Source organism: Macaca mulatta, chromosome 5 (genome assembly GCF_049350105.2).
Source record: "Macaca mulatta isolate MMU2019108-1 chromosome 5, T2T-MMU8v2.0, whole genome shotgun sequence".
Taxonomy (NCBI): domain Eukaryota; kingdom Metazoa; phylum Chordata; class Mammalia; order Primates; family Cercopithecidae; genus Macaca; species Macaca mulatta.
In genome coordinates, this window is record NC_133410.1 from 62,040,551 (window position 1) to 62,066,850 (window position 26,300).

At 36.2% G+C, this 26,300-nt stretch overlaps 1 protein-coding gene across 1 annotated transcript in view; it reads left to right on the forward strand.

Moving 5' to 3' along the window:
- The first annotated feature begins 9,005 nt into the window (after window positions 1-9,005).
- Window positions 9,006-26,300, forward strand: part of GC (GC vitamin D binding protein) — a 44,060-nt gene continuing 26,765 nt past the window's right edge. Inside the window, exons 1-3 of the mRNA XM_015138556.3 lie at window positions 9,006-9,091; window positions 23,688-23,757; window positions 24,658-24,790. Of these exons, the coding sequence (XP_014994042.3) occupies window positions 9,034-9,091; window positions 23,688-23,757; window positions 24,658-24,790 (261 nt within the window). The 5' untranslated portion in view covers window positions 9,006-9,033. The remainder of the gene's footprint in view (window positions 9,092-23,687; window positions 23,758-24,657; window positions 24,791-26,300) is intronic.

The window sequence follows — 26,300 nt, forward strand, 5'->3', positions numbered from 1 at the left end:
ACATCTACAACCATCAGATCTTTGACAAACCCGACAAAAACAAGAAATGGGGAAAGGATTCCCTAGTTAATAAACGGTACTGGGAAAACTGGCTAGACATATGCAAAAACCTGAAGCTGCCTCCCTTCCTTACACCTTATACAAAAATTAATTCAAGATGGATTAAAGACTTAAATATTAGACATAAAACCATAAAAACCCTTGAAGAAAACCTAGACAGTATCATTCAGAACATAGGCATGGGCAAGGACTTCATGACTAAAACACCAAAAGCTATGGCAACAAAAGTCAAAATAGATAAATGGGATCTAATTAAACTAAAGAACTTCTGCACAGCAAAAGAAACTACCATCAGAGTGAACAACCTACAGAATGGGAGAAAATTTTTGTAATCTACCCATCTGACAAAGGGCTAATATCCAGAATCTACAAAGAACTTAAACAAATTTACAAGAAATAAAACAAACAACCCCATCAAAAAGTGGGCAAAGGATATGAACAGACACTTCTCAAAAGAAGACATTTATGCAGCCAACACAAAAAAAAAAATGCTCATCATCACTGGTCATCAGAGAAATGCAAATCAAAACCACAATGAGATACCATCTTACACCAGCTTGAATGGCAATCATTAAAAAGTCAGACAACAACAGATGCTGGAGAGGATATGCAGAAATAGGAATGCTTTTACACTGTTGGTGGGAGTGTAAATTAGTTCAACCATTGTGGAAGACAGTGTGACAATTCCTCTAGGATCTAGACCTAGAAAGACCATTTGACCCAGCAATCCCATTACTGGGTATGTACTGAAAAGATTATAAATCATGCTACTATAGAGACACATGCACACATGTTTATTGTGGCACTATTCACAATAGCAAAGACTTGGAACCATCCCAAATGTCCATGAATGACAGACTAGATTAAGAAAATGTGGCACATATACATCATGGAATACTGTGTAGCCATAAAAAAGGATGAGTTGATGTCCTTTGCAGGGACATGGATGAAGCTGGAAACCATCATTCTGAGCAAACTATCGCAAGCACAGAAAACTAAACACCGCATGTTCTCACTCATAGGTGGAAAATGAACAATGAGAACACTTGGACACAGGGCAGGGAACATCAGACACCAGGGCCTGTCAGGGAGTAGGGATTGGGGAAGGGATAGCATTAGAAGAAACACCTAATGACGAGTTGATGGGTGCAGCAAACCAACATGGCACACACATACCTATGTAACAAATCTTCACGTTGTGCACGTGTACCCTAGGACTTAAGGTATTAAAAGAAAAAAGAAATATTTAGGCATAAATCCAATGAAATACATACAAGATCTATGTGAGGAAACTACAACCTCTGATGAAACAAATCAAAGAAGAACTAAATAAATGGAGAGATATTTTAAGTTCATGAATAGGAAGATTCAGTACTGTCAAGGTTTGCATTCTTTCCAACTTGATCTATAGATTTAATGCAATCCCTATAAAAATCCCAGCAATTAAAAAAAGAGAATCATATGATGCATATCCTAGGATAATCACTGAAAAAAAAAGGTAAAGTAATCATCTTAAAAGCAACCAGAGGAAAAAATAATACTACATACATGACAGCAATGAAAAGAATGACTGCCAACCCCTTATCAAAAGATAATGAAAAATCATGTTTATAGTGCTAAAAAACTTTTAAGCAAAAAGAATAGCTTTGAAAGAAAAGTTTATGAAGCCTGAACAAACAAAAAGTATTTTTAAAATAGTACAAGCAATGGGATTGGTAAATGATACACTGTTGTAAGCTTTTTAAATGTAGGAAATGTGATATAAAAATATGACATATGAGGTGTGAAAATGTGAAGAAAAACCTGTCAGGTATAAAATAGAAAGTGAAAAGTGTAGGATGAAAAACCAATAAACTTGGACATATTAAAGACAAATATTATTAGCCCTAGGGAAACCATTACAATTTAACAAAATTAATAGCTTAAAATCACAAATATTAAAATAAACAATAAAATGTTCAACTGAGACAAAAGAGTCAGAAAATGAACAAAAAGGGAACAAAATACAGAAGAAAAAAGTGGAAAGCAAACATGAAAAAATAATAAGAATGTACATTCAAACCCAATCATAGCAATAAGAGCATTAAACATAAATGAACTAAACACTCCAAGATTATGTCTTGATAAAACAAGCAAGATGTTTGAATGGTTCTTTTCAAGGGATTCACTTTAAACACAAAGACACAACTAGATTGAAAGTAAAAATATATAAAAAGATGTACCATTTAATTACTAAGCATAAGGAAGTTGTCATGGCTATATTATTACGTTGGTGCAAAAGTTTTTGGTTGGTGAAAAATGGTTTTTACCATTGAAAGTAAAAGTAGAGACAACTACTAAATAAGAGCATGAATTTTAATTGCAAAAACCACAATTACTTTTGCAACCACCTAATAATATTAGACAAAATAGATTTCAAGACAAAGTATTATCATAGATAAAGAAGGACATACTGTTAAAAGGAATAACTTGTCAGAAAGATAATCATTATAATTCTGTATGTGTGTAATAACAGAGCTTCAAATTTCAAGAAGCAAAAACACAATAGACTAAAAACTATAAGGGGAAATGCTAAAACTCTCAATGGGAATTGGAGACTTTAACACTCCTTTCCATTTTCTTGCCCTTTCCAGCTTCTAGGGGCTGCCTGCATTTCTTGGCTCGCAGATCCCTTCCATCTTCAAAGTCAGCAATCCCATCCCTCCAACCTCTGCTTTCCTTCTCACATCTCTTTCATTCTGACATTCTGCCTCATTCTTCTACACTTAAAGGACCTTTGCAATAACATTGAGCCTATCCTAATAAGCCAAGAAAATATTTTAAATTAAATTGATTAATTTTATATGCAACCTCAATTCCCCCTTGCCAGGTAACATAACAGAATTACAGGTTGCAGGGATTAGGGTGTGGGCACCTTTGGTCTGCCATTATTCTGCCTTTTCCTGACTTTCTAGATGGCTCTAAAAAGAAATTCCTGAAAACTGAGAACATTCGTTTATCCTTCAGTAAAAAAGAATCTATTAGATCATCTAATATTTTAACTTATTTTGCAATATGATCCTGAAAACTTTTTTAAACTCACTCATATAACCCAATTTAATGGTCAGCTTTAATTATTCAAATTGCCAGTCCTTTTCCTCTTTAGAGTCCTGTTCATTACAGAATGTATAGAAAACTGTATTATTAGAAGCTCTTAACAAAGATTAGCCAGGCTATGAAAATTAACATTTGTTCTATTTTTAAGGACTCCATTCTATTCCTGGAAATATATATATTTAAAATCTAAATGTATATATGTACATTTGGGGACATCTATCAGGGTGGTTCACATACGGATGTTTTAGTATATATTGGCTTATTTTCTCATTCTATCACATTTTGTATTTTATCTTTTCTTCTCTTTTCTCCATTCTTTCATTTTCTCTTTATCACCTTTCTCTATATACATAATGTAAAAATATACTACAATTGTCAATACTTGTAAAAGTAATTACATAGTTCTAATATTCAGACCTGTTTCTATGAATTACCTGGCTTCAGTGTTGGAAAATAGTTCAGTAAAAACTTATTATAAAGCCATTTCTTTTTAATTAACTGAACCTAAATATTTTTACTTAAAAATACTAAGAACCTAAATATTTTACTTAAGGATACTTAGCTGACAGTTAACTAGTTATGACTATATATTTAACAGTGATTATTATTTCATTCCTCATTCCATTGAACAATAGAGGTGGAAAGAGGTGTAGCTGCCTGTCTGTTATTATCAGCTAAGTCTCATATAAACTTTGCTCCTAGACTATTTTTTAAATTCTATTTTCAACTTCTTTTCTTTCTTTCTTTCTCTTTCTTTCTTTCTTTCTTTCTTTCTTTCTTTCTTTCTTTCTTTCTTTCTTTTTCTTTCTTTCTTTCTTTTTCTTTCTTTCTTTCTTTCTTTCTTTCTTTCTTTCTTTCTTTTTCTTTCTTTCTTTCCTTTCTTTCTTCTTTCTTTTTTGCCCTCTGTTTTTTTTTCTAGCAAAAGATAAAATCATTTGCATCTAGTCTGAACCATCATTTCTCTTAAATATCTATGTTTCTCCTCAGAGATGTATATTTCTTAATGAAAGTGTTTTGGGGAAAGTTATGGCTATTTGGCAGTTTGGGTTTTTTTGTTTTGTTTTGTTTTGTTGTTTTTTGTTTTCTGTTTTTTGTTTTCTGGTTTTTTTTTCTTTTTTTTTTTTTTTTTGAGATGAAGTCTCACTCTTGTCCCCCTGCTGGAGTGCAATGGTGTAATCTTGGCTCACTGCAACCTCCACCTCATGGGTTCAAGCGATTCTCCTGCCTCTGCCTCCCAAGTAGCTGGGATTACAGGTGCCTGCTTACCACGCCCAGTTAATTTTCGTATTTTTAGTAGAGACAGGGTTTCACCATGTTGGCCAGGCTGGTCTCAAACTCCTGAACTCAGGTGATCTACCTGTCTTGGCCTCCCACAGTGCTGGGATTACAGGTGCGAGCCACCATGCCCAACCTATTTGGCAGTTTGTTATACAAGATCTCATAAACTACTACAGCCTTAGTAAAGAGAGTCATGGCAGACGTCAATTTATCTCTAATTTTACCTCAAATTGTTATTTTAAAAATGAAACCATTTGGTTAACAAACTCGTTTATATTTGTCAGAATTTTCTGAACTCCTGCACTCTGTGGAATATATTTCTATAACGGCCCCTATTGTTTTAAAATACGAATAAATCATTTGCAGATTTGTGTGAAAATACAAGTAAAATTAAAAATGAATTGCCTTGTTCATGAAAACCATGATTACTCAAATTACACCTGGATTTCAAAGAGCGTAAACGAATTACAGAATTCTAGCATAGTCTTTCATTTTTAAATCCAGGGTTGATAAATTTCTCTAGGCATTTAAATTCCTTCATTAAACTGATTATGACTGAGGGTTTACCACATTCAGTTTCTATCTGTGCTAGCTGTTGGGAATACCAAAATGAAGGTGTCTTAGCTATAGTAGGAGCACTGTGGAAGAGCAAAGCACAGAGGAGGTAGACTCAGCACAACCTGGAAATTTTGGGTGTCTTCGAAGCTCCAGAATCATGGACCCAGCTGCCTACTCAAATTCCACGTGAACACATCTTCCTTGTGCGTCTTCTTCAGTGTCTTCTGTTTCAGAGATTGGCATTAATATCCAACCACTTGCATAAGCTAGAAACCTAGGCATAACTTCTGACTCTTCCCCCATCAGCCAAAGTCTAGTCAATTACCACTCCCTGATGATTCTGTCTCTTAAATCATCTCACGCCTCTGCCAGCACCACGGGCCACACTTCTGTCATCCCTTGCTTGGACTTCTAAAGCAGTCTTCACACTGCTCTCACTGTATCTACTCTTACCCCTTCTATTCTCTGCACCCTCACAACTCAGCACACTTGTCATTTAGTCTTCAACATCTGTCTTCCTAGTTAGACTAAGAAGGTCCATGAGGGGAAGAGCCATGTAGATCTTTTGACATGGTAGTACCAACAGCTTGCATGTTACTTAGTACAAAGTGGTATGAATTAAATATATGTTAAATGAATAAATGAAAGGCCGACAGACAAGGGACAACAAACACACAAAATAGAGTACGAGAAAAAAGAAGAATGTGAACGAAGACTGTGGAAAGCTCAATAGCACAATGTGTTCAGTGAACCACAAGCAGTTCAGCTGTACTTAATTTTAATATACATACACTGCAAAGAATCCTTTTTAGAGGTAAGTAGGATTAATTCATGAACTTTAAGCACAGGCATTGGTCTAAATCATTTTAAATAGGGAGGCAGTAACAGTCTTATTTGCATTTTTGAACAATAATGACAGCAACAGAGGGGAGAATGATTTAAAGGTAGGATAGTTAGAATGCTTTTAATTGCAAATTCAGCTAGAATAAGCTTAAGTAAAAAGAGATTTATTACAAAGATACTGGAATTTTTTATGGAAGTCAATCATAGCTAAATATCTGGGCTATAAGAATTTCCTGAAACCTGGATTGTGTTCTGTTCCTCTCTGTACATCAACTTTAAGGGTGTTGCTTCGAACCACTGATATCAATTTCACCAGTTCATTTATCACGAAAAGATACTGATAATGCATTTTAATAGTATAAAGAGAATCTGAATGAAGAGAACACTTGGACAAAATCATTCTGAAGAAGATCATTTCTACAGGAGTACAGTAAGAGTTTTTAAGAAGCCTGTGGCAGCATTAAAATGTTAAAGATACTGTTCTGATAAAGAGAAGTAGCAGTGTTATCTTTTAGTAACTAAGCCTTACTAAAAGAAGGGACACGGGATAGAGAAAAGAACTAAAGATAGGCTTTATCTGCCTCACAATTTTGCCTGGAACTAGCCCTAGTTAGGGAGAGATCTGCGTTTCCTCTGAAGCCAATGGCGAGATGGAAACAGAGGAAAGAGGGAAAGAGGCTACTTCAAATCAGTTTTATACAGGAAAAACAGCTCCTGCAAAATTCTACTGCTTACATATTCAATAAATCTTGTTAAATATATATTTCAGTAATACATTTCTGAGTTGCTATAACTGCTGCTGTCATAGACAATGTGAGGAGGTTTGATTTGGTCTTTTTCACCCATTTTTTCCCCATCTGACTTACTAGAGTAATCATTGTCGCTTGAGGCCTCTCATTTAGGCCAATTATGATTATTTCTTCCCAGTTTTAGAATCACAGTAAGCAATCAACGTTTGAAAGATTAAGGAAAGTTACATAAATAAGACTGATAAAAAAAAAGGCTCATATATTTAGCTACTAGCCTGTTTTGCCTAATTTCGTTTAGAAAAAATCAGTCAAGAGAATACGTTTGGCAGCTTGTATAGAGATTTCTCAAGAGGGCATCTAAATGAGATGTTGCAATTCTTGCTACATGTAGTTTATCATTAAACAAACGTGATAAATGTTATTGCAAAAGCAGAGATAAAGTTTAATTTTTTAAAAAATGAAAGAATGAGCAGATCTTAAACTCTGTATCAAAATTCGTGGAAAATAATCTGAGTGTGTCTTTTTAATGGAACTAATCAGATGACTGAAATACAGTTGAATAAAAGGGATACAGAAGTATAAATACAGTATAATATCTTAAAGAAAAAAGAAAACTGTAGCAATATGGTAATGTGTTACTACCTCTCTGAGTTTTGGGGTTCTGAGTACTTTTTAAACTTTTTCACACTCATTTGGAGTTTCATTTCCAAATAATTTGCCACGGGAGTAAAATACACTTTTAAATTAACTTGCACAGTAAACTAAGAATTCAGCCAAAGGGAACGGAAAATTTAGATTTACAGTAATCAGGAAGTTGATCCTCGAAGGGATAGAGTTGGCTCTTGGACAAGAAAGCTATCTCCTTAACCATATGGATTTCCACCGGCCTTACAGAGATCCTTGTGCTTTGATCTGGCATAGGTATCTTTTTCCAACTAGCTGGACTCTATTTTCTGAACATAACACCCAAGGATTTTCAATATAGATAGAAACTGTGACTAAACCTGTAACCACCTAAATTGGTTTACTGAAATTTTGACAGGCTCTGCCCATGTAGATAATTCTTGGTTACTGAGTTGATAATGAAGTTTTAAATCACTTGTCTGTGAGACCCTGGACACAGAACTGGCTTTAAACTCTTCCACTGAGTTCCAATGGCCTCATTAGTTCCATTGACCTTCTCAGATATTATAAATTTGGAATGCCAGTGGGAGAAAGTGGCAAGAACTAGAATAAGAGTAATAGGTGACATTAATCCATGTCACTATGTGATGGATGTTAGCATGAACCCTGCACCCAGATTATCTTAATTAACCTCATAGCAATGTTGTGTCAAATGTACTGACTTATCACCACGTTGCATATGAGGAAAATGAAACATAGAGGAGCAAAATAAATTTCCGAAGGTTACACAGCTATGAAAGCTGAGTAGGGATTTGATTTTAGAGCCTGTGTAACAACCTGAACCTGACCATTTCCTGAAAAGAGGGCTACTGCAAAATCCAGGAGTGGAACTCATCTAATTCCAGTGAATGGTCTACCTGTGACTCTCTAGACAAGTCAGAGAATTTACTCAGTGCTCAATTCACTCTTCTGGAAAATGAAGATGTTGGATTTCATGTCTTACAGGGCCTCTCTGAGCTCTCAAATTCCATGCCCATAAAATATACTAGTTGTGAACTATTAGTAGAAGGAGCTTTAAAATCACTGTAGGGAGTCCAATATTTGCCACTAACTTTTTATGATTGGAGTGGTGAGCCATTTAACCTCTCCAGTTATTTGCCTCACTTCAAAGGTTATTTTTAATATATATGCCTGTGCTTCAGAAAGTGTAACATAGCATAGAAATACAAAGTACTATGCCATCATCTCAAATAAAATTACTTCATAGCATCAGAATTATGTATTTAAAATATTATGCTGAATTGGCTTTAACTCTTTTTTCCCCTTATTACTTAGAACATCTGATCTGCAATATTTTAAGGTAATGCTTATTTGTAGTAGACTTAAACAAAGAGAGGAAGAGAGGTAAAGAGACAGTTTCCAATTTTCCACTTACATATGAGAAAGGTGGGGTGTCCAAAGAAGACACATAGCCCTATACGGGGGGAGAAGGTGTCCATTACTAACATATTAAGTAAACTTTAGTGAGGAACAGCAGTGGAAAATAATCTATATACCTTGCCTCTTTTGCAGTTTGACAAAGTTAATGATTAAAATCTCCTAGATTTTCCACTACAGTATCCCCAAGGTGTCTATTTACCTTGATTGATATTATTTTATCTCTTTTGGGCCAAAGATAACAGCCCCTTACTTCTGTGTAGAGATTAATAATTGATTAATTCATAGTCAGGAATCTTCGTAAAAAGGAAACCAATTATTTTTGGCTGCCACCATTTACATGGTCACCTACAGGAGACAGGAGGTGCTGCAAGACTCTGGTAGAAAAATGAAGAGGGTCCTGGTATTACTGCTTGCTGTGGCATTTGGACATGCTTTAGAGAGAGGTAAGATTTCTTTTGTTGTGACCATTTACAGGAACTCTTACTAGTTTAACTTTATAGTATCACTTAAAAAATGAAATAAAATGTAAGAAACAGAAGAACTGGTGAATATGTTGGGGAGAGGCATAAGGACCATAGGGGCATTAATCAGAGCTCCACAATGCCATGTAATGTTGAATTGGAATCTACAAAAAAATCAACACAAGAATTTTGTCAAAGAAAGTAAATGTAGTTATATAATTTGTCAATTATCCATCCCTCCTTTGTTGATAAGCAAGACCTAAAGAGAATGATTTAAAATTAGACATTTGCTAATTGTTACAAGATAATGCAAATAAAGACTGTGATCCACCATTAAGCATTTACTAAGACTTCAAATATTTATTACCATTGAGAGTGTAATATGCCATGCCAATGATGCATGATGTCAACTTAGAGATTCCTTTGATCCCCTTAAACGAATCCCATACATGCAATATTTGAAAATGCACGGTATTTTTTAAAATACCCCTCACATAAAATTTTTCTATAGCTATGAAACACAACCACAAATAATATAATTGAGATATATTTTTCATTAAAATTATTCTTCAGATGGTGTCTTCATCTTTGGGCAATGTTTAAAAACATGACACAAACTAAGATTATGTGAAGTATACAACTTTATGAATTCTACAGCTGGGAAACTTTTCATAATTAGTTCAATTTACTTTTCTGGCTGATTCTTTAATGTTCACAAGGGAAATCTGCATTTATCCTGCTTTGTAAAATTAAGTTTTTCATTTAGTGCTGTTGGTTAACAGCCTCACCTAATTGATACACTATTATTCATATTAGTAATGTATTTTACCAGTGGAATAAAGTGTGTGTTCTCAGGAATTATCAGTTATTAACTGTGACATGCATAACCTTGCTCTTGACTTTTTATTATTCTTCTTACATTTACTTTTCCTTGATCTTACTATGATCATTCAAATTATTTTAACTCTTGTCTTACCCATCAATTCTTAAGTAAGCTATGCGTCCTTAGGTAAGACTACAAAGTCTTTCCCAGACAGTGCAGGGTATAAAAAAGCAACATAAATTGTGTCCCTTATAAGACCTCTGAATAGGCCATGTTCCAAGAAATCCCTTTAAGTCTTATTCTTTTGGCCAAGGATTTGCTGGGGCAGATCTGATCCTGAAAAATCCTACTGAAGCAGGTTCAGATCAGGATCTTCAAACACAGAAGGTCCAATAATGGCTAGGAATTGGAATTATAGATGGAGGCCATAACCAGGAGCATGAATCACCATCTTAGACTACTGACTCAATAGGTGTGCACTGGCTTCACCTCAAAGAATGACACTGTCCTTTGGAGAATAACAGAGCATTCTGCAGTCTCTACTTCAACATTCTCAGCAGTGCTCAGATTCTGACGAAATGGATGCTAAAAACCTCCAGTCAGTCCCCTTGAAGATCTAAGCTTCATTCTTATAACCAATGTGCCATATTCCAGATGATATCTTGAGACATACATAATACACTTGTAAGCATTAACATTCAATATTTGGGGGGAGTAGTCCTGATCTATCAATTCTCTATTCTCTAATACCTGAGCATGACCCAAAGACCAAGTCAGCAGTTTACTTAGAAGCTAGCTGTGTTCTCTCCTGGCAGGAAGTTACAAAGTGTACAGGTTAAGGGAGTTCTGAGGACTCTTAGGTTCTGAATATCCTTGTTTTGTGGGGGATTGGTTTGGATTGCAGTTTTCTCCAGCTGTTATAGTTCTAGAGAGCTGACCACTCACAGCATTTATTTAAGCACCTGTTTAAAAATATATAACGTTCAAGACTTATCTTGAAAAGAAGTTTCTGTGAGCAAACATATTTAAGAAATGAGCCATACTTTATTCCTCCTTGGTGGTTTCACGATCAATGCCTTTGTTGTCCTAAAGGTTCTGAGAAACACTACAGGCAAGAAATCTTATCTAACTCTGAGTGTCTCAACATATTGACTCTTTTCTACAATGTCTATACCTATGGAACTATTCTTTGGAAACCTTGGGTCTAAAATAGATACTGTTACGGATGAACATTTACTGGACAGGCTCCAGTTAAGCCAGCCCTCTCCTATCAAACAACATTGGAAATCTTGTTCCCAAGCCACTGGGTACATCTTGGAGAAAAGAGCTTACTCATCCTGCTAAATCTGGATAGTGTCATAAGAAAATGTCCACTTTTGCCACCTTATGAGAAGCAACAAGGCAGTCTTCGCCAGTTACCTACAAGAGGCTTCTTCCCCTAGGACTGAAATGGATGGAATATTAATATACAATGTATCTTTCCCTCTTCCCTTCCAAAGAAACCAAGTAACAAAGACTAGTGATACAGCTACAAAATTGTTTTTTTTTTAACTTGCAGATAGAGAAGTTACCTTTAATGATAAGGAAACATTTATAAAAATTGATTTTTAAAATTAAACTACACCAAAAAAATCTGTTTTAAGTTACACTGTTAACAGAGCACTAAAAATAATTTTTTTTTGCATTTTCTTCTTTTCTTTTTTTTTCCATTCAAGTTTTCTTTTGTTTTTTATTATACTTTAAGTTCTAGGGTACGTGTGCACAACGTGCAGGTTGGATACATAGGTATACATGTGCCATGTTGGTTTGCCGCACCCATTAAGTCCACATTTACATTAGTTATTTCTCCTAATGCTATCCCTCCCCCTGCCTCCCACCCCACGACAGGCCCAGGCCGTGATGTTCCCCACCCTGTGTCCAAGGGTTCTCATTGTTCAACTCCCACCTATGAGTGAGAACTTGTGGTGTTTGGTTTTCTGTCCTTGTGATAGTTTGCTCAGAATTATGGTTTCCAGCTTCATCCATGTCCCTGCAAAGGACATGAATTCATCCTTTTTTATGACTGCATAGTATTCCATGGTGTATATATGCCACATTTTCTTAATCCAGTCTATCATTGATGGACATTTGGGTTGGTTCCAAGTCCTTGCTATTGTGAATAGTACCACAATAAACATATGTGTGCATGTGTCTTTATAATAGCATGATTTATAATCCTTTGGGTATATCCCCAGTAATGGGATGGCTGGGTCAAATGGTATTTCTAGTTCTAGATCCTCGAGGAATCGCCACACTGTCTTCCACAATGGTTGAACTAGTTTATACTCCCACCAACAGTGTAAAAGTGTTCCTATTTCTGCATATCCTCTCCAGCATCTGTTGTTTCCTGACTTTTTAATAATTGCCATCCCAACTGGTATGAGATGGTATCTCATTGTGGTTTTGACTTGCATTTCTCTGATGGCCAGTGATGATGAGCATTTTTTCATGTGTCTGTTGGCTGCATAAATGTGTTCTTTTGAGAAGTATCTGTTCATATTCTTTGCCCACTTTTTGATGGGGTTGTTTTTCTTTCTTGTAATATTGTTTAAGTTCGTTGTAGGTTCTGGATATTAGCCCTTTGTCAGATGGGTAGGTTACAAAAATTTTCTCCCATTCTGTAGGTTGCCCGTTCACTCTGATGGTAGTTTCTTTTGCTGTGCAGAAGTTCTTTAGTTTAATTAGATCCCATTTGTCTGTTTTGTCTTTTGTTGCCATTGCTTTTGGTGTTTTGGTCATGAAGTCTTTGACCATGCCTATGTCCTGAATGATATTGCCTGGCTTTTCTTCTGGGGTTTTTATGGTTTTAGGTCTAACATTTAAGTCTTTAATCCACCTTGAATTAATTTTTTGTATAAAGTGTAAGGAAGGGGTCCAGTTTTGGATTTCTACATACGACTAGCCAGTTTTCCCAGCACCATTTATTAAATAGGGAATCCTTTCCCCATTTCTTGTTTTGGTCAGGTTTGTCAAAGATCAGATGCTTGTGACATAGCTAGAAAATTATTAAGGTAATCATGCCAACAGGAAATAAACCACTGCAGTTGATAAGAGCTGTTGGCAAAAACAGGTTTCTATTATGAACATTTTCCTTTTTGCTTTAAGCATTTCATTCACAGCATTTTTTTATATTAAACATGATATAAAACTGCAAGAAGAAAGTTCCCTTTGGGTTAGTGGGTGAGCTATGCTTTTCCTTCTCTTCCTTCCCTGTCAAAACAGCCCTACACAAGGGCTGAAGACATACAGCTCTCATTGAGAGCAATGTTAACCTCCCTGAAAATCAATAGCAATGTTTCATCTTATTGATATCAGGTGCAATGCCACATATGCAGTCACCATTATGTATTATAAGGATAAGTGTGTGCACTCTCTAAAATGTCATCAGCTTAATCTATTTAGGAGAAGACAAGATGAAGAAACCTCTAAAAGGAATTGATGATGCCCTTCCCCAATATTTTTGGTCACCTAACTTCTTCATTCTACCCATTGCTTCCTCTCCCTCTCTCTCTCTCTCTCTCTCTCTCTCTCTCTCTCTCTCCTATTTTTCTCATTCATTCTGATCTGACCGCACTGGCCTCCACATTATCTCACACTCTAAGTCCTTTGTACGCCAGGGCTTTGCACTACCTCTTCTCTATTCCTGGAATATTAATTGTCCAGATATTCTCATAGCTCCCTTCCTCACCTTCTTCAGGCATCTACTCCAAGTCTATTTACAGAGGGGGCTTCCCTAGCCAAACTACCACAAATAACACCTACCACTCCATTATCTTCTATCCCTTTACTTGGATTTATTTTTTCTTCTTAGCACCTAGTACCTTACCTTATCAGTGGTTGTTCATTTGCTTATCATAACAAATGTAGAATGTAAGTTTTGTGAAATTAAGAACTTTTGTTATTTCCTGTAATTCCCAGTTATAGAACACTACTTGGCATTTAGTAGGTGTTCAATAAATTTTTGTGTAATATTACAAAATTGGGATTTTGTGTACTTATGTCTACCATCAGACTCAAGTTCCTTAAAGATTGGTGACTTTAGAGTTTTCTTTCATATGATGCCATGTTCCCAGTAGGTAACTGATGTGTCAGTGTACGTTTGTGTGTGTGTGTGTGTGTGTAGATAGCTATGTACATATATATATATATAACACTCATGTGTATAACAATGACCACAAACTAACTGGATTTAGCTAATAATAATAATAATAACTGACAGCAATATTCTGTTTCCTGAGGATACGATCATCTTCATTTTACAAATGAAAAAACTGAGGAAGAACAGAGAAGATAAGCAACTTGCCAGTGGTATCACTATTATCCAGGGAAGAAGGAATTCAAATCCAGGTGGTCTGTATCCAAAGTCTCTATCTTAAATCATGATAAAATACAGACTTCTATGGATGTTTTCTTTCGCCCTCATGGTTTGGGCCAACAAAGTTTATCTAAGTCTGTCTTAAAGTCTCATTTAACGTGTCAACATTTTAAAACCTGGAGATTCCACATAAAAATCTAGATTTCTAGCTTCTCTGGAAACACAGGAATATGTGGTAATAAGGGTCGAATTTTCACATGGCAATGATGAACTGGAGCTGAATTGCTACTCCTCCTTTTGGACTAAACACTCAGTTCTCACCATTGGGCATTTAATGCTTTCTTCCCTTGGATCAAATGTAACTTGTGTGGTTCCTAGATCCTACAAGCATTTGGACTTGCTAACCTGGGTGTCGTGTTAAAATAGTACCTTGAGGTTTAACACTACCTAAAGAAAATAATATTAACAAATGATTGTATCTTTACATTTAAAATAGGCAAAATAATTAGTTACTAGCCATTTTTATTCTCTGTAAATGAAATCACATATGAATTGTTTAAATGTGTTTACATTTAACCAATTGTGTTTCTCATCCTAGAGAAGTGAAACTTACATAACTTTTTTCTGAAAGCTGATTTAGAAAGATTTATTGGAATATACAAGGAGTGTTACATAGTTACACATGTCCTTCACATTCATATCTGCTGATGCAGCTGAATTCCTGTGTGGGTTACATAAATATGTGTGTGTGTGTATATATAAAGTATGCATATACATATATATACTTTAAGTTCTGGGATACATGTGCAGAACCTGCAGGTTTGTTACATAGGTATACACGTGTCATGGTGGTTTGCTGCACCCATCAGCCTGTCATCTACAGTAGGTATTTTTCCTAATGTTATCCCTCCCCTAACCCCCAACCCCCTGATAGGCTCCACTGTGTGATGTTCCCCTCTCTGTGTCCATGTGTTCTCGTTGTTCAACTCCCACTTATGAGTGAGAATATTTTTATATGGAAATAACTGTGATTTTGTTATATATTAAAAAATACAATAGCAAGAGCACAATCTTAGAATAACACATTTCAGTCTTCAAATTTGACTACACATGAAAGTAAATTTGTTATTTTGATATTTTTCAGTTCTGCTGCAAATGTTAGGTAATAATTGGTTTTAAAATGAGCATACTTTTATTTGACAAATACATACTAGATTTTAAAAAATATAAATAACAAAATACATAGTTGGATTGTTGACTAGGCTAACATTGAAGTGAGTGCTCCTTTTAAGTTTTCTTAGCAACTATGTCTAAGGAATTATATCCTGTTGACAATTGGAATGTAATATCTAGAATTAATATTCTGTAGAAAACATTGGCATTCCATTTTCCATCTACATGATACTGCAAAGCTCATTATTAATTCCTTTGTTTAAAAGGTTCTCTTTAGCCTTACTAAGACAAATGAAGTGCTATAAAAGCACTTAAAGCAATGTATATCACAATAGGTAACACAAAATAGTATTGAGTACTTGACAGTAAAATTTCCCATTTAAATTATAGCTCTTACAACTGTCCAATAATAAGCCTTCAGTTTCTCACTGAGATTTAATAAGAAAATTAGAAAATTATATTCCATTCATAAAAAAAATCTTGCTAACACAACACTGTAGCAGACAAGCACTATAAAACTGTTTTGGCCATACTAAAAATTAATATACAAATATCTACTTCTTATAATTTTAAAAAGATAAATTATTAATCTTTAAAATAGAAATTTTCCTATACAAGATAATGCTATTTGTTGGATTTAATATGCATTTAAATGGCTCGGGGGATCTGTTTGACAAAAACATGTGTGATGACAGAGACATAAATAATGATACATGTACAATATATCCTCTCCGTTAGATTGCATAATTTGATTTCAGTTTATAGTTATAACTTCAGTAGTCATTGAGATGTGTATGTTGATAGAAACGGTGAAAGGAAATCACCCATGCACAGTGTTTTCTGGTTTAAAATGTATTGTTTTTTAATTGGCAAATTATAATTACATACGTTTCTGGGGCACAATGGAATAGTTTGATATCTGTATGTAATAGGAAATGATAAAATCATCAATGAACTCCTCTATCATCTCACTGCTTATCATTTTTTGTGAGGCATTTGAAATTTACTCAGGTTATTTTGAAATATAAAATGCGTGATTAACTATAGTCACCCTGACGCACAATCGATCTCAAAACTAACTGAAATTTTGTCTAACTAACTGAAATCTCCTGTCTAACTGAAATTTTGCACTATTTTCCCCGCAGCTCCTCATTCCCTCCCTCCTCTTCTCCCTGCAGTCGCTAGTAACCATCAATTCAGTCTTCTGTGAGTTCAACTTTTCAGATTCCATGTATAATATAGTGCAGTGTTTTTCTTTCTGTACCTGGCTTATTTTACTTAACATAATGTTCTCCAGGATCATCCATGTTATAACAAATGACAGAATTCCCTTCCTTCTCTTTTTAAGGCTGAATAGTATTCAATTGTGTAAATACATCACATTTTCTTTATCCATTAATCTGCTGATGGACACTTAGGTTGTTTCAGTATCTTTGTAGCTGTGAATAATGCTACAGTATACATGGGAGACCAGACATTCCTTCAACTCATTAATACCCAGACGCGGTATTGCTAAATCCTATGGTAATTCTATTTTTAGTTTCTTGAGAAACATCCATACTGTTTTCCATAATGGCTAATGTATATTTCCACCAACAGTGGAGAAGAGTTCCCTTTTCTCCACATACTTGCCAATGCTTATCTTTCAATCTTTCTGGCAATAGCCATTCTAACAGGTGTGAGGTGATATCTCATTGTGGTTTTAATTTGCATCTCTTTAATGATTCCTGATGTTGAACATTTTTTATGAACCTGTTGGCCATTTGTATGTTTTCTTCTGAGAAATGTATGTTTGGGTTCTTTGCCAATGTTTTAAATGGGTTATTCATTTTCTTGTTATTGAGTTGTTTGAGTTCTTTACATATTTTGTATATTAACCTGTTATCAGACATGTGGTTTGCAAATATTATCTCCTACTCTGTGGGTTGTCTCTTCACTTTGTTAATTTTTCCTTTGCTGTGCAGTAGCCTTTTAGGATGATGCAACCCGATTTGCCTATTTTTGCTTTTGTTGACTGTGATTTCAGGGTCATGTCCAAAAAACTCATTGCCTAGACCAACATCATGAAGTTTTTCCCCTATGTTTTCTTGTATTCATTTAATAGTGTCAGGTCTTATATTTAAGCCTTAAATCCATTTTGAGTTGATGTTTTCTCAAGTTTTAATTGAGATAGATCATATGCAGCTAGCCAGGGAGGCAGAATCACCACCACTTACTGTTTATATCACCTTATCAAAGGAGTGCCATGTGGAACTATGACTGTGCCATCCCTTGATGAATGATACTTTCTTCAGATTTTATAATACTTGCTTAATGAAGTGACTTTTATGGGAATGTCCAGAATTGTGCCAAGCATCCAGGACCTAAAAATTTAGACATGAGCTTTTCCCTCAAAGTACTTTCATGGAAAATAAGGACAATTTTGCTTAAAGGAAATATTAGTATATGCCTCCTTTATAAGATCTATCAGCAAACGTCTAGTGAGTATTACTTCAAGTTTCTGTCGCTACTAAGACCAAAGCGTCTGAGTCTTTCAACCAACCTGCTTACCTTTCTGTTTTCCTGTGCCAAACCCTGCAAACTTTTTTTTTTTTTAAGAGAGCAAATGAAGAATAAGAATGACTTCCAGGACTGATAGTCTGAGATTAAGATTTTAGACAGGCATGAATAATAATGAATCTTTCGATACCATAAAATGAAGAGCACTAAATTTCAATAGAGTAATTATCTAACTCACGGACAAAATGTACTCAAAAAGTTATATGTTATTTAGAATTTAAAATACAATTTTCATAGAAATAATTTAAATACAGAAATGAAGTTCTTAAAATGATGCATAAAAATAGGTAGTAAACATGGGATGTAAACTGTGATAACCACAAACCTCATAGAATTTTTGTGAGGATTAAAGCACGTAATATATGTCAAATATTTAAAACCGTACCACCAAATTGTTGGCACTCAAATTTTAATTGTTATCATGATGTTATTATTATGTATTCCTATATTGCTTTAGAACTTAAGTGCTTCAATGTATTCTGAGCTTCCAAGTTAAATTCAGGGGATATCATCTTTATCCATCCCAAAAGTGGAAGAGGGAAACCTCCTCCTCTATGTTTACTCTTACAAAACCAATTATAGATGAGGAGGTAACCAACCCACAAAAGGGAAGAGAGGTGGGATAAGATGCATGGAGAAAAAAAAAATACTCACTCTGGGACTTTGGTGAGTGTCACAAAGGACAGGCAACCACCCGAGGTGAACCCAAGGACATTAGTTTGAGTGAGTCTGTGATGCTGCCTCCTATTGCAGTTGCAGTTTCTGAGTAATTAACCCAATGATTATATATCTTTTGCTGTTTTCATTTGTGTTTGAATTTTCAAAGTCTGAACGGATGATCAGTTTGTTCCACTGATATCATACTACGAGGTGCCATTAACTTCTAGATTAGTTTATCTATCAATGTCATGTGGGTCTCTGGGTATAGTATTAAAAGGTTTGAATTTCTTTCCATTGACTCAAGCTCACACTTTTTCATTGGCAATATTTGTAGTGATATAGAAATCTCTTATAACCAGATCAGCTTCCTAAACCAACTCAATAATGTTTACTATTTAAGTAAATTCACTACTGTGAAATCAACAATATCATGCCTGACTAGTTTGAATAAACACTGCAAACCATATTCTTAAAAGGTAAATTTATTTTAAAAAATACTAACAAATATACTGAGCTTTTGTGTCAGTACAGAATAGAAATAAAAATGTCAAAGAAATGAAATTGTGAAAATATAAAATGCCCAACAGAGCTGTTAAAGCCCATGATTCTCCAGAACACAATAGGAAAACAGCAACTTGAGACAGTTCCTAGCATCCTATATGAGCACTTATTTATGTCATTGTTATTTAGGATCCATTTATGTTCCTGGTATACAAATAACTGTTCTAGGGAACCAAATTAGGTTTTAGTGAAAGACTAGTAATAGTGAAGGCATGCAAATACCTACTATAATAAACTTTGTAACAAGACAGTATCTTATTAGCTATCCCCATTGGAACGAAAGTTACATGAGGGCAAGAGTGTGTCTATTTTGGGCTCCACTGTATGTTCAGATTCAATATTGAACCCAATGCCTGGCACAAAGTAAGCCTCACAAAATATCTGTTGCATGTATGAATGAATATTGTCAACTCTGTTGGCAGAGGTAAGGTGCCTGAAGCAGCAAAGATTTCCTGAAAATAAACCACGCTGACTTTCAAAAGTTCAGAATTAAACAAGACTTACCAGAATGTTTCACAATATAGATAAAAAGTGGTACATGCTATCACAAAAGGCAAAAATTCTGTTGGTGAAATTAGTAAACACTTAGTACTGTGGGGGGTCACTTGATGTGAAAGTGATTTCATCAGAGTCACTAAGATTACGGCAATATTTACTAGGGCGGTATCAAAGTCCAAATCACCTTCTTTATAACCAAATGGTACATTTGAAAACAGAGCATATAATTTACAGTTCATTTGCGACAGGATTTAACTGTATGAATTGGAGTGGGCTCAACTGGTTTTACACTAAAAACATTTATTAAACAGTATTCCATGGAATGGGGAATCAATTCGTAGTAATCACATTGCAAATTAACTTTAGTATTTATTTGCTGTATTTGCAAATTGAGACAATGATTAACATACATTGGCTTTCTCTTGTAAGCTAGATATCTTCTCTTTGGACAAATACATTTATAAAATTATTTTATCAGAAGTACATTTTGGGTAGTTCACCTGAAAGATCATGGTGCAACGGCTTCCTCTACAGGTTATTTTTATATTCTAATTCTGAGCTTTCTCAATATCCCTCTTGAGCTTCCTCTGTTGCTTCCTGTTATGCCCAAGGCTGAATGTTCCAGCAAAAATAGTTTCAAAACCACTTTAAGCCTTAAGCAGTCCACCCAGTTTCCAACTTTTCTCTCATCAGTTTGCATTCTAACTAAAGCAGTATATAATGCCCATGAATTCTAAAGTGCTATGTGCAAACACAAATAGTTAATTCAATTCAAATGATTTAATGAGATAACATGCAATGCCCATTTACACTACCTTCACATGCACACTCACATTCCCATAATATACTAAATGAAACGTTACATTTTTAGTGAAATGAGAAATCGGAATCTGGAAGGTTAGAAACAAAATATTTCTCAACATGTTCATTGGGGGTACCCCATTTGAATACAGGATTTCACTTTGCATGTTATTGAATGGTCACAAGAGAAGTACTAATAAAAATAACCTCTTCCATTTTGTAGGGTGAATTTAAACAAACTTAGCTCCTACTTATTATAAGGAAAAGAAGTTCTTATTAGAGCTATTTTGTGTGTGTCTTAAAACACAGTAAGCCACGGGAAAAAATATTCCTTATAATCTCTCACTATTTTTAAAAGAGACGAGTTTATAATCCCCAGCAAGTGATCTTATAGATGATGAGGATACATTGTACTAAATTCAGGGATCTTTACAATATATGGTTGTTTAAATCTATTTTGATATTTACAATGATAAAACAAACTCACCTCTTCAAAAGGCTGCTTTCATTTCAGTTATAAAATAGCCACAGTTGGAATAAAGATTGCTTATACTGAACTAAAATCTACTGCCATATAACTGCCAGCCATTTTTCCTAGCTCTGCTTTAGGAGGAAACTAAAACAACTATTGACATCATAAGTACAGTCATCACCACGTGAGGACAGTTCCAGCCCCAATTCTTTTTCTCTATGTTCTAGTCTTCAATTCCATAGAATACCATTAATGAATAATGGAAGTTTTCTGCCTTGCTTAACCTTTGGAACGTGTCACAATATCCAACCTTGTAAACTAATCAATACATTTCAGAAAATGTACTTGATGTGAAGGTCCTCAGACAAAACAGAGGTTTGTTGCAAGTGGCTGTTTTCGTTCCACTGACAATTAGCTTTATCAACCCTACGGCCTTGTCCTGGTTGCCAGAATAACATCAGACTCAGGATTCAGGTATGCGTGTTCTTTTCCACCTTCCAGGTGTTTTTGAGGGTGATTGAGTAAGTCTCTTGTTAAAAAGTGCTACTGAAGAATATCTTTTTCTCACAATTATCAAATCTGACTTTTCTCACCTCAAAAATATTTTGAGGGACATCCATCCAAAAAAATACATGCTGCAACTGCTTCCTTTACAGGCAATGTGACATTAAACAGGTGACATTAATTTGATGAGTCCTAAAGAGAATCTCAAAAAAAAAAATTCAACCCTTTCAAGTCTGTATACAATCACCACCACCTCTGCTGCAAGCCATCAGATAGAAATTTCCACCCAGGCATATGTTTACACAGTCTTCCATAGAATTGTGACTGTTAGAGAGGAGAGGACATCTTTGGGATTAATGCCTGACAGCAGTTACCATCATGTCACCTGAGATAACTTTCCCAACATTTAAAGTGAGAAGGACAAACCACTAAAAGTTACAGCCACTTAAAACAGAGAGTAGGCCATTTATATACTTCCTACATTTTTCCGGAAGATATAACATCACAGGAGGGAAATTTCCTGGGCTTATTTGCATAAATGATGAGTCAGGTTAGGAGAACACTGACTGATGTGTTCTCACATACGTGATGGACATGCTGAATGAGAAGGTCTCATGATTAGTAAAGAACTCATCTCCCTCTGCAGTAACTAGCTCTTTCCTGCAGCGTGAATGAACTCAAGAGCAGGTCCTGTGATTTTTCTGTTCCCTCTCAAATACCAATGTCATTTCATCGTGAGAGTGCCTAGTTGTATTTAATAGTCAAAAATGTTTTAATTCATTGAAAGTTGAAGCTACTCCCCCATTCAGGACTGTTTCTGTCCTGTTGCCTGTGGTGGGAAAGGGGGACACAGATACCTGCCTCTCGTCTTCTTTGCCTATTCTCTTTTCCTGCTTCCTCCTACTCTCTAGGTTGCTTCTAGCTCCTCCAGGGATAACACAGGAAAGGAGAAGCTAGTAAGAGAGATAGCAGCAGGAAAAACTCAATTCAATGGACAAAAATTTCAGTGGGCAGCATGGTGAGCCAAGGTTGTCTCCTCTGGTTATGAAGGTGTGCAAAGCTACCGTTTTCTCTTACTGTGTTCTTTGGTGATCTCTCTCCCTCGTTATTCCTGGAGATCTCGAATATGCAGCTGGCACCTTAAGCCTCTCCTCTGGGCCCCTGGTTTTCAAATTGTCTACCTCCACACAGAGACCCAACTGTTGGCAGTCCACTGCTCTGTAGATAGCACTTTTTTGGGGATGGAGCTGGGACTGGGGGAAATACATTTAAGAAAACTCCTGGCCAGATCACTCTCCTGCTTGAGCTACATCAGGTCTGCAGGTCACATGACAGCTTCCCACCCAGTCCTCTGCCTTGTTCTCAGGCCACTTGGAGGAGCAAGCCCATCGCCCTCTAGATTTCTCCAACCTGAATCAGACACCTGTCCATTACACCCCAAACTCCAAGAGTCCCCTGTCAAGCGCTGAGTGGTGTCTTGAAGCCCTTGTCACTACGTGAAAGTGAAAGGAAACACTCCCCACCATCCCCCCGACTCACCACACTAACTTTGTCCAAAATATTCTTTACCTGATTTCCACCTTGTCCCCAGCTGAATTCCTAGCTTTCCCTTAGACAGCCAGGAGCCGAGTAGCAGAGCACAGGTGGCAGCACTAACTCTCTTGTACCTCTTTTAAAGTCCTGCATTAGTGGCGCCAGCCCCTCACCTTGGAGTGGAGACACTCTCCACTTATTTGTTGTTCTTTTTTTCTTTTCAGGACTTAGGTAAAACTGAGACAATAAAAGAAAGAAGGGAGGAAGCAGGGTGGGAAAGAGGGAGGCAAGGAAAACAATTCTCATTTAGGTATCATTATAAAGATAGGTCCTAACAGTTGCCATATCAATAGCTTCCGACTCACTAGTCGACATGTATCATTTGACTCATCTATGGTCAGTATTAGTTTACTCTCTCCTTTGGTTCTGCTGGTGACTAAAATATAACAGAATGCCATAAAATTGTGGCCCGATGTGACAGAAGAGCTAGAAAGGCCCCCAAAATATGAAATTGCATATTAACATTGAGAAAATGCAACTTTCACCATAGGCCACGTGGAAGATCACTTTATACAAGTACATGTAACATAATAGTCATCAAAAGGGGAAACATACAAATTTTTCTATTTCTGCCTCCTAGGCCGGGATTATGAAAAGAATAAAGTCTGCAAGGAATTCACCCATCTGGGAAAGGAGGACTTCACATCCTTGTAAGTGTGCAGTAGCCACTCCCTCTCTTGGTGATTTGATCTTGGACAAAACTGAGTGTGAGGTAACTTTGACTCAGCATGGAGGTTAATCCTTAATCCTTGCCAAGAGTAAGAGGACAGAGCCCCAGGCCCAATGTAGGCACAGGAGTCAAGCAAATTAAGGACAGCCAGAGATTCCAGTTGACCTTTTGTTACCACGGTCTAAGAATTTGTCACCAGTAAGTTTATGAATGAGTTCAAAGATAATACGTAAGGCATAGCTTTCTAATTTCAAAAAAATGCAACAGTACATTCCAGGAATCTGGGAAACCAAGGCAATGAGGTGCAGAGCAACTACATTTGGGGAGGCTTAAGAAGGACAACACCAGACTGGTTTGATGGAAGCCCTAAGTTCAATTTCTGCTGCTTTCCAAGATAAATTTGCCTAGAACAAAATCTGCTTTTTAAATTAAACCTCATTTTTTTTCAGTAGTCAAATAAAGAAGTAAATGTGTACAATATTTCATTTAAACATTGAACAGGTTTCGTATTTATGTGCCAAAATGCAAAAAAAAAGTTTCAGTTCTGGCTGGGCACAGTGACTCACGCCTGTAATCCCAGCACTTTGGGAGGCCGAGGAGGGCAGATCAAGAGGTCAAGAGATCTAGACCATCCTGGCCAACATGGTGAAACCCTATCTCTACTAAAAATACAAAAATTAGCCAGGTGTGGTGGTGCGCACCTGTAGTCTCAGCTACTCGGGAGGCTGAGGCAGGTGAATCGCTTGAACCCAGGAGGCGGAGATTGCAGTGAGCTGAGATCACACCACTGTACTCCACCCTGGGCAACAGAGCAAGACTCTGTCTCAAAAAAAAAAAAAAGTTTCAGTTCTAATTGATATATTTTCTTATTTCCCCTCAGGTCACTAGTTCTGTACAGTAGAAAATTTCCCAGTGGCACGTTTGAACAGGTCAGCCAGCTTGTGAAGGAAGTTGTCTCCTTGACCGAAGCCTGCTGTGCGGAAGGGGCTGACCCTGACTGCTATGACACCAGGGTAGGTTTCTGTGGTTGCCCGTCTCTGTGGCAGCCCAGAGAAGTAAGCCAAAATAGGACTTTATACCATGTGTTAAAAAAATTTTAGACAGCAACTCCACTTATTCCTAGTTTTGGGGAAATATGAAGCCTGTTGTCTTTAGAGCCCGGTTTATTCTAACATAAAGAGTCAATATTAGCCATTATTCCTACAAGGTTCAAATGAGAAAACTGGGTCATAGAGTAATTTAGTGATTTATTAAATATACATTGCTAGCAAGAAGCAGTTACAAAATATAAATTCAGATATGACTCTAAAACCTAAGTTTTTATCACCATACATTTGATGTTCTCAAATATCAGCCCATGGATCATTATTCTAAGTGAAGTAACTCAGAAATGAAAACCCAAATAGCGTATGTTGTCACTTATAAGTGGGAGCTAAGCTACGAGTATGCAAAGGCATAAGAAGGACACAATGGACTTTGGGAACTTACAGGGAAGGGTGAAGGGGGCAAGGGATAAAAAACTATACATTGGGTACAGTGTACACTGCTCTGACTATAGGTACACCAAAATCTCAGAAATCACCCGAAAGAGCTTAGCCATATAACCAAAAACAAAAGAGTTTTGTTCCCTCAAAACTATTGAAATTAAATATATATGTGTATACATATTTTTAAATATATTGTTAGATAATTAAATATATGCATATATATATCAGCTCATGAACCTCTTGAAATAATCCTAAAATATTGTGTATAGCTTAAAAACCTGGCCGGGCGCGGTGGCTCAAGCCTGTAATCCCAGCACTTTGGGAGGCCGAGACGGGCGGATCACGAGGCCAGGAGATCGAGAGACGATCCCGGCTAACACGGTGAAACCCCGTCTCTACTAAAAAATACAAAAAAACTAGCCGGGCGAGGTGGCGGGCGCCTGTAGTCCCAGCCACTCGGGAGGCTGAGGCAGGAGAATGGCGTAAACCCGGGAGGCGGAGCTTGCAGTGAGCTGAGATCTGGCCACTGCACTCCAGCCTGGATGACAGAGCAAGACTCCGTCTCAAAAAAAAAAAAAAAAAAAAAAAAAAAAAAAAAAAAAAAAAAAAAAAACCTGATCATAGCTTTATCCTCTTTTATTATCATGCCAGGACTAGTACCAAGTGCTCCAGAATAATTTAGTGTTGGTTTCACATTTGGGAGGAGGATTCAAAAGTTGCCCTGTATGCACAAAACTAAATTCTAAGTTTCTCCCCTATAGCACTTATGCAAAAGTTAAAAAGCTGAAATGAAAAGGGTTAAATCTAAGGAGTTTCAGCAATTTATTAATGTAGTCATCAGGCCTGATGCAAATGACATTTAGATGCATTTTGATAAAAGTTTTTACAAACGGATTTGTCTCACTGTTCAAGCCTTCAGCAGATATCATACAGAAACAATGCTCCAAAGATCTGATTAGAATAGATTCTACACAATGAATATTCTTACCCGTTAATTGCTTTACCTGTCCGTTATTATTTTTTCAGAATTTTATCA